General features: G+C 40.4%; 1 protein-coding gene across 3 annotated transcripts in view; it reads left to right on the top strand.

Annotated features, from left to right (window-relative positions):
* Positions 1 to 14,734, top strand: part of TAF4B (TATA-box binding protein associated factor 4b) — a 158,900-nt gene that overhangs the window by 103,916 nt on the left and 40,250 nt on the right. For all 3 annotated transcript variants that reach the window (XM_075826320.1, XM_075826319.1, XM_075826322.1), the window contains exons 10-11: positions 3,120 to 3,289; positions 7,359 to 7,489. In XM_075826320.1, coding sequence (XP_075682435.1) covers positions 3,120 to 3,289; positions 7,359 to 7,489 — 301 coding nt within the window. The remainder of the gene's footprint in view (positions 1 to 3,119; positions 3,290 to 7,358; positions 7,490 to 14,734) is intronic.

The raw sequence follows: 14,734 nt of genomic DNA, 5'->3' as shown, positions 1-14,734 counted from the left end.
TTCCTGCTGTTTTGTCGGTTGTTATTACTGGAGGAAGCTGCTGGAAGCCACCCATATTTGCAGGTGAAAGGTGGAATTAGGTGGCACCTGTTAACCCCTTAAAGGTGTTATCCAGCCAGTAAATATTGGTGGCTGATCCTCAGGATAGGCCATTAATAGCTGATGGGTCAAAGTCTGACTCCCGGGCCCCCGCCGATCAGCTGTTTTGAAGGGGGGTGCAGTGCTCGTGAGAGCGCTGCTTCCTTTTCATTTCTACTTGCTCACAGGTATTGCATACTTTTTCTCCCATTGAAGTGAATGGGAAAAAAGGCTGCAATACCCGGGAATCTTCGTTTCTTCCTTTGTCAAGAGCCATAACTTTTAGACCAGGGCTTGTTTTTTGAAGGAGTTCTATGTTTTTATGGCACGGTTTTGGGGTACAAATGCATTGTATAAAGTTTTTTTCATTTTTCAGGGGGTGCAGGGTAGAAAAAAAAACAGATTACTCAATTGTTTGGGTTTTGTTTTTACCTTCACTGAGGTGTAAAAATGAAATGTTAAGTTTATTCTGGGACTCCGTACAATTACGTCGATGGCAAACTTATCGTTTTTTGGTTTGTTTTCTACTTTTACACAGTAAAAACACTTTAAAAAAAATAAAATATTATTTTTGTTTCGCTGGATTAAAAAAACCCATAACATTTTGTATTTTTCTGTTGATGACAAAGATTAAATTGGTACTGATTTTGGGTACATGTGACTTTTTGATATTGTGTTTTTTTTCACTGAGACATCTAAGGGGTTGTATGGCCTGGCTCCGATGTCAGCTGTATGTTACAGCTGACATCCGCTAATCCTGGGCCCACGTCATGTGGCCTGCGTTAAGGACCTCCGACTCTGCATATTTGGTAGGGGTTAAACTGTTATTACCATCTTTATCATTAGTGGGGGTCTGAACACTGGGACCCCCACCAATCCTGAGAATGAAGAATTTAGCGTTGCATTACCTTCTAAGGTTTCCCTGCACATTAGCACTCCCGGACACCTAGAACTGTCTTCCCTATTCAATGAAAAAGGGCCATGCTTCAGTTCCCTCCACAGTCGGTGGCCATAGTGCCGCTGTTCAGTAAAAAAAACGATTAAGTTCTTTAGCGTTGCAGCCCCTTTTTCAGGATTGTGTGGCCTCGCAGAGTGATGACATATCCTTGTGATATGCCATCACTTTATAAGATGGTAATACCCCTGTAATTTCCTCATAATACATAAGTCTTCCAGAGTGAGAGCCGCTTAGGTGAATTGCCTAAGGCTATGTTCACACTGAGTTTTTTGCAGGAGGAAAATTCCTCCTGCAAAAACGGCTCCAGACGGTTTTTGCACAGTGGTTTGACAAAAACTCGTCAAAACACTTGTCGAGGCGTTTTTTTCCTCTTTCTGACTGATTAAAATGGGGTTTTTGAGGCGGAAACCGCCTCAAGATGGGTCATGACGCTTCTTTTTACCGCGATGCGTTTTTTTTACTCGCGGTAAAAAAAACTCGTCCAACTCCCATTGAAATCAATGGGAGGCATTTTTGGGCGGTTTTTGACGAGTTTTGCGGCGCGGTTTCCGCGTCAAAAAACTCGTCAAAAAACTCAGTGTGAACAGGGCCTAAAAGGGAATCTGCAGTAGCTAGAAATCGACCTGTTAAACTGCTAGTCTGTCCCTCCCCATGCTCATTTACTTTATTTCACTTGGTGAAGTTACATCACTTGGTAGAACAGAGGCTTGTCCATTGGCAAAGTGAGGCCTCCTTTTACAGTTTTTTTTCCTTTTAATATTTTTGTGTTATTAATTTTGCTCCAAAATTGAGGTCTATGGGTGGAAAACGCCTCACCTAGAACTTGCTGCGTTTTAGTAAAAATGCTATAAATGAGACCGCTTTGTATGTACTTCATATTCTGTTGACTACCAACTTAGTCACCAAATTAATGCCACTAAAACACCACAAACACTGTGGGAATCTAGCCTAAATCACCTTAAAGGGGTTCTCAGAGACATTTTTTATATTGATGGCTTATCTCTAGGATAAGGATAATCAATATCAAATCGGTGGGGGTTTGACTCCTGGCAACTCCACCAATCAGTTGACTGAAGGGGAGAGCTGCGACCTCTTCAAAGTTTACCAGGCACAGCGCCGTACACTACCGTACTACTGTGCCTGGAATTGCAGTCCTCTGCAGCCCGGTCCCATTCAATTGAATGGGACCGGAACTGCTATACGAGGCACAGCCACTACGGAAGTGTACACTGCTGTACCTGGTAAACTATGAAGAGGCAACAAGGTTTGTCGCCACGGCCCCTTCCCTCAGCTGATCGGTAGGGCTACTGGGAGTGGGTCCCCCACCAATCTGATATTTGACCCATCCTAAGGATGGGTTATCAATATACAAGTCCCAGAGAACCCCTTTAAAGTCACTTGAGTATAGTTTGCCAACTTGGCAAATTTCCTCATCTGCATCTATATTAAAATAGATACTGTTTTAGAAGGTGATGTTTTTTCAATGTGATGAATGTCGAGTATTAGAAATGTCTGTATTTGCAATTTTTTTTTAACACAATAAAAGTAAAGGTGTGTATTAACTTATTATAAGTATCTCTTTTCTAGAACACTGTATATGGGCAAGGCATAAAGAAGTTGTGATTAGAAAAAGTTTTTTTGTTTTTTTTATAGTCTGTATATACTTATTCTGCTCATGGAGTCGGAATAAAGCCAACATCCACGCTGGACCTTGTCCTCATCACTGTTGATCAACTTTTAAGAACCACTTCGTGCTAGTCTCATAAATGCGTCTTTAACCAGGTGGACTCTAATAAGCTGATATCTTTTTTTCTATATACATAAGCAGTGGCCATGTGACTAGGGAATAAACCGTTTTCTGTGTTTTTCTGATGGCGGTGTTGTGAAAATAAACCTATAATCATATTTGTATTGGTGTTTTCCCATGTACATTCCTTATGCAGTATAGAAATGATGGGTTATATTGCATTGCATAATTCTTAGTCTGTACATTGCAGGAATGTGTGTGAATGGAATAATCTCAAAAAAACTTTAGCCAGTTTGTTGTTTTTTTTTGTTTTTTTTTTTGTAATCCGTATATTAGGGAAGAAGATGATATAAATGATGTTACTTCTATGGCCGGCGTTAATCTGAATGAAGAAAATGCCTGTATATTGGCAACAAACTCAGAACTAGTTGGTGCTGTGATTCGATCCTGTAAAGATGAACCATTTTTATTTACATCTCCTCTTCAAATCCGAATCTTGGACATAGGTAAGCAGTGGTAAGGTAGATTGTTAGACCAAATAAATCCATATATGCGATTGTATGCAGAATTGACATTTGCTTAAAGAGAAAGATGCAGTAGAATACCGATAATCTGCCGTGTTTTGGAGTGGCAATTTTCATACCTTACAGACTATTAGAAGTTTGGTTATTTTAAAATCAGATATGTAGGTAAAGATATGTACATAATGTATGTACTTACACCATTGCTGCTGATGGTATGTAGCTGCTGGTATCCTGTCTATGTTGGTCCCGCCATGATGTCTATATACTGGTACCGCAATGCTGCGAGGCCCTTGGAATTGTAAGCCCCAATGTGGAGTCGTTGAAATGTGTAACAATCCCCCTGAGACACCAGTGCCAGACTACCATGTAATTCAAAAATATTCGAGCTTGGGCTATTTTTGTCGCATGCAGGATTATTAGATAATTGGGTGCCAAGTTAAAGAAATTTCACGTTTTTTTTTTCTTCATGGCTAAATTTGCAGATTACTCTCCAAAGCAGCTTGGGCAGTAAAGAAGTTGAGGAAATTGATGAGAGTAAAGCTGCACTCACACTACCATAATATGGCTCTGCAGTGGAGTTAAATATTTAGCAACATAAAGGGGTTTAGATAACCTTATGTGTAGTCAGGAAAGCATTTTTCACCGCTTTTTACAGGTATTAAATTGAATTTGAATATTTCCCTGCTTCCTTGCCTGGATCCGAATACATTTTTTTACACTAATGTCATATATGGACAAAAGTATTAGGAAACACCTCGTAAACGTTGAATTCAGGTGTTTCATTCAGTCCCATTGACACCGGTTTAAAAAAATCCAGCACCTAGCTATGCAGTCTGCCTTTACAAACATTTATCAAAGAATGGGTGGTTCTAAAAAGGTCACAGAATTCGAGCGTGGTAAAGAAATAGGATGCCACCGTTGCAACAAGTCAGTTTTGTGAAGTTTCCTTCTTCCTAAATATTCAGTGATCAGCTGTGATTGGTAGTCTTGTAAGGCGGAAGCGTTTAGGAAGCACAGCAACTCCACGAAGACTATGTAATGTTACAGGTCGTGGTGGATGAGTGCTAAGGCGCATAAGCGAATAAAAGTCGCCAATGCTCTGCTGACTCATTAGCTGCAGAGTTCCAAACCTCCTTTGGCATTAACATGCGCACAAAAACTGTGCTCCGGGAGCTGCATGTCTTAGGTTTCCATGGCCAAGCCGCTGCTTGCAAGCTTTACATCATTCGACGCTTGGCATTGTGCTTGGTGGAGTTTTGTAAAGTTCTCCGCCACTGGCCTCTGGAGCAAAGAAAACGTGTTCTGTGGAGTGATGAATCGTGCTTCTCTATCTGGCTGTCTGATGGATGAGTCTGGGTTTGGTGAATGCCAGGAGAACGTTACCTGCCTGACTGCATTGTGTCGAATGTAAAGTTTGGTGGAGGAGGGATAATGCTAAGGGCGTGTTTTCAGGGCTTGGGCTAGGTCCCTGGGTTCCAGTGAAGGGAAATCTTAATACTTCAGCATACCAAGACATTATGAAAATTGTATGCTTCCAATTGTGTGGTAACAATTTGGAGAAGGCACTTTTCAGTTCCAACATGACTGTGCCCCAGTGCATAAAGCAGGTCCCATAAAGGCATGGTTGGGTGCGTTTGGTGTGGAAGGATTTTGACTGGCCCACACAGAGCCCTGACATCGAACACCTTTGGCGTGGACTAGAACGGAGATTGAATGCCAGGCCGTCTCATCCAACATCAGTGTCTGACCTCACAAATGCTCTTCTGGGTGAATGGTTAAAAATTCCCGCAGACACACGCTAAAATCTTGTTTAAAAGGCTTCCCAGTAGAGTAGAAGCTGTCTTACCGACAAAGGGCCGACCAACTCCATATTAATGCCTAAGGCTTTAGAATGGGATGTAATTAAAGCACCTGTATGTGTAATGTGAATGTGTTATAATACTTTTGTCCATGTAGTGTACAAAACCCACACAGAGCCGTATTCTGACCGTGTGAATAAATATCCATGCATTTCAACAACTATGTTGATTTTGTTCTCCATTTATACCATTATTTGGACATTTTTATTCTATTGAAAGTACAAGCAAGACTACAGATTTAAAGAAAAGTCAAGTATTTCTTTGCCATTTTATTTGTGTATATTATATCTAAAATGTTTGTATTTATGTGATTATAAGTTATTGAAATAGATAAATATATGCACTAGAATACCTCTTTTTCTAGCGTCTTTAGGCCTGACTGGCCCTTAATTATGAAACACCATTGGACAACCCTATAGTTATAATATAATATAATTATAAAAATGCATCTTTCAAGTGTTCATCTCATTAAGATAACCCCTGTCCATATACCTTATTAGGGCATGTGGACGTCATGTAGGATGCCCTCTGCTTGAGACCACCCTATATTAGCCAGAGAAGAGAGCCAGCACACAGACTTAGTGCAACCATGAATTACATAGTCACCCATTCATTCGAATGTAGTACCACAAAAAAATGTGTGACCATCTGCAGTTCCCTCGGCGATTAAATCAGATCACTTCGGGCTCCAACTGCTGTTCCTGTGGGATAACCCTTTTTAAGAGTAGAGATGTCCAGGAAGACCAAGCTCGTTGGGATTGCTCTGCAATTCAAAATAAAAACTCTTAAGAAAATCTTTTAATGTCACTTTGTTAGTTAAAGAGGCTCTGTCACCAGATTATAAGGGCGCTAGCTCCTGCATAATATGATCTGCGCTGTAATTTAGAGAACAGTGGTTTTTATTTTGAAAAACAATCCTTTTTTAGCAAGTTATGAGCAATTTTAGATTTATGCTAATTCGTTTCTTAATAGACAACTGGGCGTGTTTTTACTTTTTACCAACTGGGCGTTGTACAGAGTGTATGACGCTGACCAATCAGCATCATACACTTCTCATTGAACAATGAGACGTGTATGACGCTGATTGGTCACTGATTGGTCAGCATCATACACTTCTCTATACAACACCCAGTTGGTAAAAAGTAAAAACACGCCCAGTTGTCTATTAAGAAACGAATTAGCATAAATCTAAAATTGCTCATAACTTGCTAAAAAAGGACTATTAAGAAACTAATTAGCATAAATCTAAAATGATTTATAACTTGCTCAAAAATGATCGTTTTCCAAAATAAAAACGCCTGCTGTTATCTACATTACAGCGCCAATCAGATTATGTAGGAGATAGGGCACTTATAATCACTCATAATCTGGTGACAGAGCCTCTTTAAGTAAAAAAAAATAATTATCTTAAGGCTAGGTTCACATGGTGCGTGTTTATTTGTCTTTAGCATGCGTTTTTGTTTTGGTAGATAAATGCCCATGTCCCCCAATGGGAGTATATCAACCAAACCCAAAAAAAAACCGCAGTGTGTGAACCCTACCTTGATCTAATCATTGAAATCTGATTAATGCATGATGCATTCCTTTTCACAACCATTTACTAGTAAGAACATATAAACCAACTAAAAATGTTGAGTGGCAGTGATATTGTTTTGGTGCAAAGTCTAATTTAACAATGCAAGCAGTAGCGCCAATTGTCTGTTTTTTTTTTACCTTGCCCCAGGAGCCAATTGCCAATGATTAGTTATTTGGCCTGATGCCATTTGTCACCCCGATTGCACTGAGCTTGGTGACACTGTATCCCTACAGCTTAAAATGCGTTTGGTGTTGCACACGCTACCAGTGGATAAAATGACTGAACTTATTTGTGTGTGTGCATATAAATATATATAATACCCCTTCTATAATGTCTTTTGTCTGTTTAATATTGGTGTCCTAACACTGACCTTGCAAGCTGATATATTCTGAAGGCCATGTGAAACATTGCCTATACTTTCCAGAGCTCGAGGCGAAGTTTTATTAATGCAGTGTCTAATATCTTTGAAGTTGTGAGTGTAGCAGGAAAATCATAATCTACAAGCCTCTGTTCTTAATGGGTATGACTTCTGCAGGGAATAGAATACCTGCTGTGCTAATTATTTCAATTATCAGCTTCCACTAAAACATGTAATGGATTTTCACTGCTTCCACAGGTAAAAGGCATGACATTAAGGAACTTAACTCTGATGTTATGAACTTGGTCTCCCATGCGACACAGGAGAGATTGCGAGGGCTCATAGAAAAACTGACAGTGGCAGCACAACACAGATCCACAAACTGCAAGGTAAACTAAACCAGCGGACTGAATACTAAGCATTGCCTTTTTATTCTGTCTCAGGATAAAGTAGATTTTTTTAATTTATTTTTTTACATTTTTGCAAGTTTATTAACCCCTTAAGGACGCAGCCTAGTTTGGGCCTTAAGGCTCAGAGCCCATTTTTCAAATCTGACATATTTCACTTTATGTGGTAATAACGTCGGAATGCTTAAACCTATCCAAGCGATTCTGAGATTGTTTTCTCGTGACACTTTGGGCTTCATGTTCGTGGTAAAATTTGGTCGATATATTCAGTCTTTATTTGTGAAAAATTGCAATATTTAGAGAAAATTTACAAAAAATAGCATTTTTTAGAATTTAAATGCATCTGCTTGAAAAACAGACGGTTATACCACCCAAAATAGTTACTAGTTCACATTTCCCATATGTCTACTTTAGATTGGCATAGTTTTTTGAACATTATTTTATTTTTCTTGGACGTTACAAGGTTTAGAACATAAACAGCAATTTCTCATATTCTTAAGAAAATTTCAAAAGCCTTTTTTTGAAGGTGCCAGTTCAGTTCTGAAGTGGATTTGAGGGGCCTATGTATTAGAAACCCCCATAAAACACCCCATTTTAAAAACTAGACCCCTCAAAGTATTCAAAACAGCATATAGAAAGTTTTTTAACCCTTCAGGCATTTCACAGGAATTAAAGCAAAGTGGAAATGAAATTTGCAAATTTCATTTTTTCTGCTGAATTTCAATTTTATTCAATTTTTTTTTAGTAACAGAGAAGGTTTTACCAGAGAAACACTACTAAATATGTATTGTCCAGATTCTGCAGTTTTTAGAAATGTCCCACATGTGGCCCTACTGCGCTCGTGGACTAAAACACAAGCCCTAGAAGCAAAGAAGCACCTAGTGCATTTTGAGGCCTCTTTTTTATTAGAATATATTTTAGGCAGCATGCCAGGTTTGAAGAGGCGTTGAGGTATCAAAACAATGGAAACCCACCAGAAGTGACCCCATTTTGGAAATTACACCCCTCAAGGAATTCATTTATGGTTTTTGTTATCATTTTGACCGCACAGTTTTTTCACAGCACCTATTTGAATTGGGCTGTGAAATGAAAAAAATGATATTTTTTCCAATAAAATGTCATTTTTGATCAAATTTTCTTATTTTCACAGGGAACAACATACCCCATTTTGTTGCCCAATTTGTCCTTAGTGCGGCAATACCCCATTTGTGGTGATAAACTGCCGTTTGGGCCCATGGGAGGGCTCAGACGGAAAGGAGCGCTATGTGTTTGTTGGAGTCCAGATTTTGCTGGATTGGTTTTCGGGTGCCATGTTGCATTTGCAGAGCCCCAGAGGTATCAAAGCAATGGAAACCCACCAGAAGTGACCCCATTTTGGAAACTACACCCCTCAAGGAATTCATTTATGGTTTTTGTTATCATTTTGACCGCAAAGTTTTTTCACAGCACCTATTTGAATTGGGCTGTGAAATGAAAAAAATGATATTATTTCCAATAAGATGTCATTTTTGATCAAAATTTCTTATTTTCACAAGGAACAACATACCCCATTTTGTTGCCCAATTTGTCCTTAGTGCGGCAATACCCCATTTGTGGTGATAAACTGCCCTTTGGGCCCATGGGAGGGCTCAGAAGGAAAGGACCACCATTTGGCCTACTGGAGCTTTTCTGGTGCTAAGTCATGTGTGCAGAAGCCCCTGAGGTACCAGTACAGTTGAAACCCCCGAGAAGTGACCCCATTTTAAAAACTACACCCCTTAAGACATTCATCTAGAGGTGTAGTGAGCATTTTGACCCCACAGGTACTGTGTAAAAGATAATGCGCAGCAGATGGTGCAGTGTGAGATTTGCAATTTTATATATGTATATGCCATTTCAGTGTCCAATATAGTGTGCCCAGCATGCGCCACCGGAGATATACACCCCTTAAATTGTAATGTGGGTTCTCCTGGGTACGACAATACCCTACATGTGGCTGTTATCAGCTGCCTGGGCATACGGCAGGGCTCAGAAGGGAAAGATGAGGGGGGTAAGCTGTGCGGAGTGCATCAGGGTAAATTAAAAATCAAGGGATGTATGATACATTTTATAACAATCTTTTATACAGAGCCCTGGTTTTTCGGGACACGTGTCACATTGGTATATTGTGTTCTTCCTTATCCCCCTCTTATAGCAGACTCTGCACCTCTTTTGACTCTTTCCCTTTCCACCGGTTTGGGGACCTTCTCCTGGAAAGTGTTGCCCTGGTACGATGCGTGTGGCCTCGCTTCCAGAAGTACTGGGTGCCCCCCCTTCCTGGTCCCTAAAGATTAGATCTTGAAATTCCAGGAAAGTTCCCCTCTGGCCTGCACATCGACGTAGCACATACGCATTGTACAAAGCCATCTGTATGATGTGCCCGGCCAGCTTCTTATACCACACCGCATGGCGCTGTAGGGCTTCAGGACTTGATTTGACAAGTCCATCCCTCCCATGTACCTATTGTAGTCCAGGATGCAGTCTGGTTTGGGGGTGGCCTTTCCTTCATATATCCTAAACCTGTAGGTATACCCTGATGCACTCTCGCACAGCTTATACATCTTCACGCCATACCTTGCCCTCTTACCTGGCAGGTACTGGCGGAATTGAACCCTCCCTTTAAAATGTACCAGGGACTCATCAATAGAAAAACACTTCTCGGGGGTGTATGCTTGGGAAAACCGGGCACTGGAACGGTCTAATAGGGGTCTCCGTTTATACAAACGGTCAAAACTGGGGTCATCTCGGAGTGGGCACGGCTCATTATCAGTATAATGTAAGAAGCGAAGTATTGCCTCATTTATTTATTTTTTTAGGTTCCAGTTCATTTCTGAAGTTGCTTTGAGGGGCCCATATATTAGAAACCCCTATCAAACACCCCATTTTAGAAACTAGACCCCTCAAAGTATTCACAACAGCATTTAGAAAGTTTATGAACCCTTTAGGTGTTTCACAGAAATTTAGAGCAAAGTAGAGGTGAAATTTACTCTTTTTATACCATTTTTTTTATAACACAAAAGGATTTATCAGAGAAACGCAACTCAATACTTATTGCCCAGATTCTGCAGTTTAGAGAAATATCCCCCATGTGGCTCTCGGGCGGTAATGGACTGAAGCACCGGCCTCCGAAGCAAAGGAGCACCTAGCGGATTTTGAGCCCTCTTTTTTATTAGGCACCATGTCCGGTTTGAAGAGGTCTTGTGGTGCCAAAACATTGGAAACCCCCCAAAAGTGACCCCAATTTGGAAACTAGACCCCTTGAGGAATCCATTGTAGTTTTCTTGGGGTGCATGCGGCTTTTTGATCAGTTTTTATTCCATTTTTAGGTGGCGTGGTGACTAATAAACAGCAATTCTACTATTGTTTTTGTATACTTTTTTTTTTACAGCGTTCACCGTGCGCTATAAATGACATATTCACTTTATTCTGCGGGGCGATACGATCACGGCGATACCAGATGTTTATAGTTTTTTTTTATGTCTTATGGCGTTTGCACAATAAAATACGTTTTGTAAACAATCATTCACTTTTTGTGTTATCATATTCTAAGAGCCATAACGTTTTTATTTTTCAAGCAATAAAGCCGTGCGAGGACTTATTTTTTGCGTAACGAACTGTATTTTCCATCAGTACCATTTTTAGGTACATGCGACTTTTTGATCTCTTTTTATTCCATTTTTTGGGAGGTGAAGTGACCAAACAATTGTGATTGTGGTACGGTTTATTAATATTTTTTTTTACGGCGTTCACCGTGCGGGATAAATAACAAAATAATTTTGTAGCTCAGGCCGTTACGGACGCGGCGATACCAATTATGTATAGTTTATTTGTTTGTTTATATATTTTTATTAATAATAAAGGACTGATAAGGGAAAAAGGGGGACTTTTACTTTTATTACTTTTAAAACTTTTATTTTCTTATTTTTACACATCTTTTTTTAACTTTTTTTTTACTTTATTACTTTGTCCCACTAGGGGACATGAGGGCAGGAGGCCCTGATCGCTATTCTAATACACTGCACTACATGCGTAGTGCAGTGTATTAGAACTGTCAGCTACTCACTGACAGCAAGCATAGTGGGTCCTGACGTTGTCAGGACCCACTAGGCTTCCGTCTATGGCATAGCCGGACGCCATTGTTTGGTGTCCGGTTGCCATAGTCACCATCGCCGGCCGCTATCGCGTAGCAGGCCGGCGATGGCAGCTTAACCCCTAAAAAGCCGCGATCTCTATAGAACGCGGCTTTTAAGGGGTTAATCAGCGGGGACACAGCGATCGGTCCCCGCTGTAGGAGCTGTGACAGCTGCTGAACAAGACAGCAGTGTCACAGCTCCTGTATGTGTCGGGAGGACGGCCGAAACGGCCGTTACTCCCGAGACGTACTATTACGGCATGGAGCGCGAACGATACAGCTGCCATGACGTAATAGTACGTCAAGGAGCGGGAAGGGGTTAAAATTGCAATAATTAGGTGGGATCAGAAAAACGTCATTTAAACTAAGATACAAGGTTGGTTCTGGGGAAGCTTAGCAAATCAGAATTAAAATAGGTCACTAGTTTTATTGACTTACTCGTTGCTTGTGACTTAAGGCCCTTTTACACTGGGCGATTTTTTTGGCAGACGAGCGTTCATAGAAAGCTCGTTGCCGATAAGCAGATGAATGAGAAAACGTATCATTTTAAAAAACTGAAATCTTATTGATGTTAGCAGCACATCTCCCTGCGTCACCGGGGAGACGCGCTGCCGACATGATGATGTATGGGGTTGAGCGATCAGAGTAACGACTGCTTATCCCCATACATTGCTCCTATCACAAGAAGTTAACGAGCGCCGATCAACGAGCTGTCTCGTTGATCGACGCTCGTTGCACCTGCCAAAATTGGCTGGTGTAATAGGGCCTTTACTAAAGAACTTGTAATGGCCTTGTGCTTTTACACGATAGTTAATCTGAAAAGACAATGCTGCAGTATAATCTATTGGGAAGGGACATAGCATATTTTTTTATATATGATACATAGGATTTTAACCCCTACCCACACGAGCCGTCAGCTGACACTCCGCTCTTGCCCCCCAGCGGTCCTTTGCCGCTGATTTCGGCGAATTAACCTCTTAAATGCGGCGATCGGTTGAGATCGCCGCATTTTAGGGGTTTCTAGCATATCGGCAGACCCCTGTCTGAAATCGCAGGGTTTGCCGATAGTTAGCATGGCAAACGGAAGCCAAACAATGGCCTCTGTGTCTGCCATGGACAGAAGCCCATCACGACCAACCTCCAGCTGGTCCTGATAGGCTTCCTATCAGAGTGACAGGAAGTCACTGTGTCGTTCCCGATGCACACTGTCGGCGACGAGGTGTGCATCGGGAATCGGGAGGTCACCTGTCCCCGACAGCTGACACTCCAGTGTTGCCGATCAGCGGCTCATCGCTGCTGATTTTGGCAATTAACCCGTTAAATGCGGTGCACGATTGCGATCGCCGCATTTAGGGGGTTTGTAGTTCATCAGCAGCCCCCATGCAATTGTGGGGGTTGCTGATGCTTGTGATGGCATCCGGAGGCCACACAAGGGCTGCAGGGTTTGCCATGTACGGAAGCCTATGAGGACCAGCCTCTGGCTGGTCCTCGTAGACTTACTGTCAGAGTGACTGTGACGTGACACTGACAGTTGGCATACATTACACTACCTAGGTAGTGTAATGTATTCTAGCAGCGGTCAGAGCTGCAGGTAAAAAAATTGTGTAAAAAGTAAATAAAAATGTTTTATAAAAGTGAAAAGTGTTTTTTTTTTCCTATAATAAGTAATTTATTATAGGAAAAAAATGTAAAGGTTAAAAAAAAGTACACATATATGGTATCACCGCGTTCGTAACGTCCCAAACTATGAAACTATAATGTTATTTTTCCCGCACGGTGAAGGCCGCAAACAAAATAAACAAAAAACTATGCCAGCATCGCTATTTTTTGGTCACCACCCCTCCCAAGATAAAGAATAAAAAGTGATCAAAAAGTCGCATTTAGCCCAAAATAGTACAAATAAAAACTACAACCCATCCCGCAAAAACAAGACCTTCCACAGCTTTTTTGACTAAAAAATAAAAAAGTTACGGCTCTCAGAATATGATGTCTCAGAAAATAAATTATTTTATAGAAACGTAATTTTATTGTGCAAACGCTGCAAAACATAAAAAAAAACTATATACATATGGTATCGCATCGACCGGCAGAATAAAGTAAAATGTAATTTATTGCACATGGTGAACGTTGTACGAAATAAAGAATTTAAAATGCCAAAATTGCTGTTTTTTGGTCACCTTAGCTCTAAAAAAAAAATATGTAATAAAAAGTGATCAAGAAGTTGTATGTACCAGAAAATGATACCAAGAAAAGCTACAGCTCGTCCCACCAAAAATAAGCCCTCACACCGCTCAATTGACCAAAAAATAAAAAAGTTCTGGCTGTCAGAATATGATGATACAAAATTATATATTTTTTTTAACAAATAGTCTTTTCTTTGTAAAAGTAGTAAAATATAAAAACAAATATATAAATTTGGTATCACCGTAATCGTATTGAGACGCAGAATAAAACTAAAGTTTTTACTGCACAGTGAAAGACGTAAAAACAAAACCCCGAAAACAATGGAGGAATCACAGTTTTTTTTTTTTTACAATTTCAGCCCGCAAATTTATTTTTTCCAGTTTCCCAGTACATTTTATGGTACTTTAAATGGTGTTAATAGAAACTACAACTCTTCCCGCAAACAATAAGCCCTCACACCGCTCTATTAGAAGGCGGGTAGTGAAAAACGGAAATGAAAAAGCAAAAAAGGATCAGTCCTCAAAAGGTTAATTAATTTCTAATAAAAAAACATTTATGACCACATATGGGGGTATTGCCGTACTCTGGAGAAATTGCTTTACAAATGTTGGGGTGCTTTTTCTCTTTTATCCTTTGTGAAAATTAAAAAATTCAACATTTTAGTGGACAAAAATGTTGATATTCATTTTCACGGCCTAATTCCACTAAATTCTACAAAAAACTTGTGGGGTCAAAATACGAACTATACCCCTAGAAAAATTCCTTGAGGGTCACTTTTGGGTGTTTCCACTGTTTTGGTCCCTCCAGGGCGTTGAAATCTGCACTCTAAAATCCAAAAGGCGCTCCTTCCCTTCTGAGCACTGTTGTGAGTCCAAACATCAGTTTATGACCAC

The sequence above is a fragment of the Rhinoderma darwinii genome, chromosome 5 (assembly GCF_050947455.1).
Source record: "Rhinoderma darwinii isolate aRhiDar2 chromosome 5, aRhiDar2.hap1, whole genome shotgun sequence".
NCBI classification, from domain to species: Eukaryota; Metazoa; Chordata; class Amphibia; order Anura; family Rhinodermatidae; genus Rhinoderma; species Rhinoderma darwinii.
This window is presented reverse-complemented; position numbering and strand designations above follow the sequence as displayed.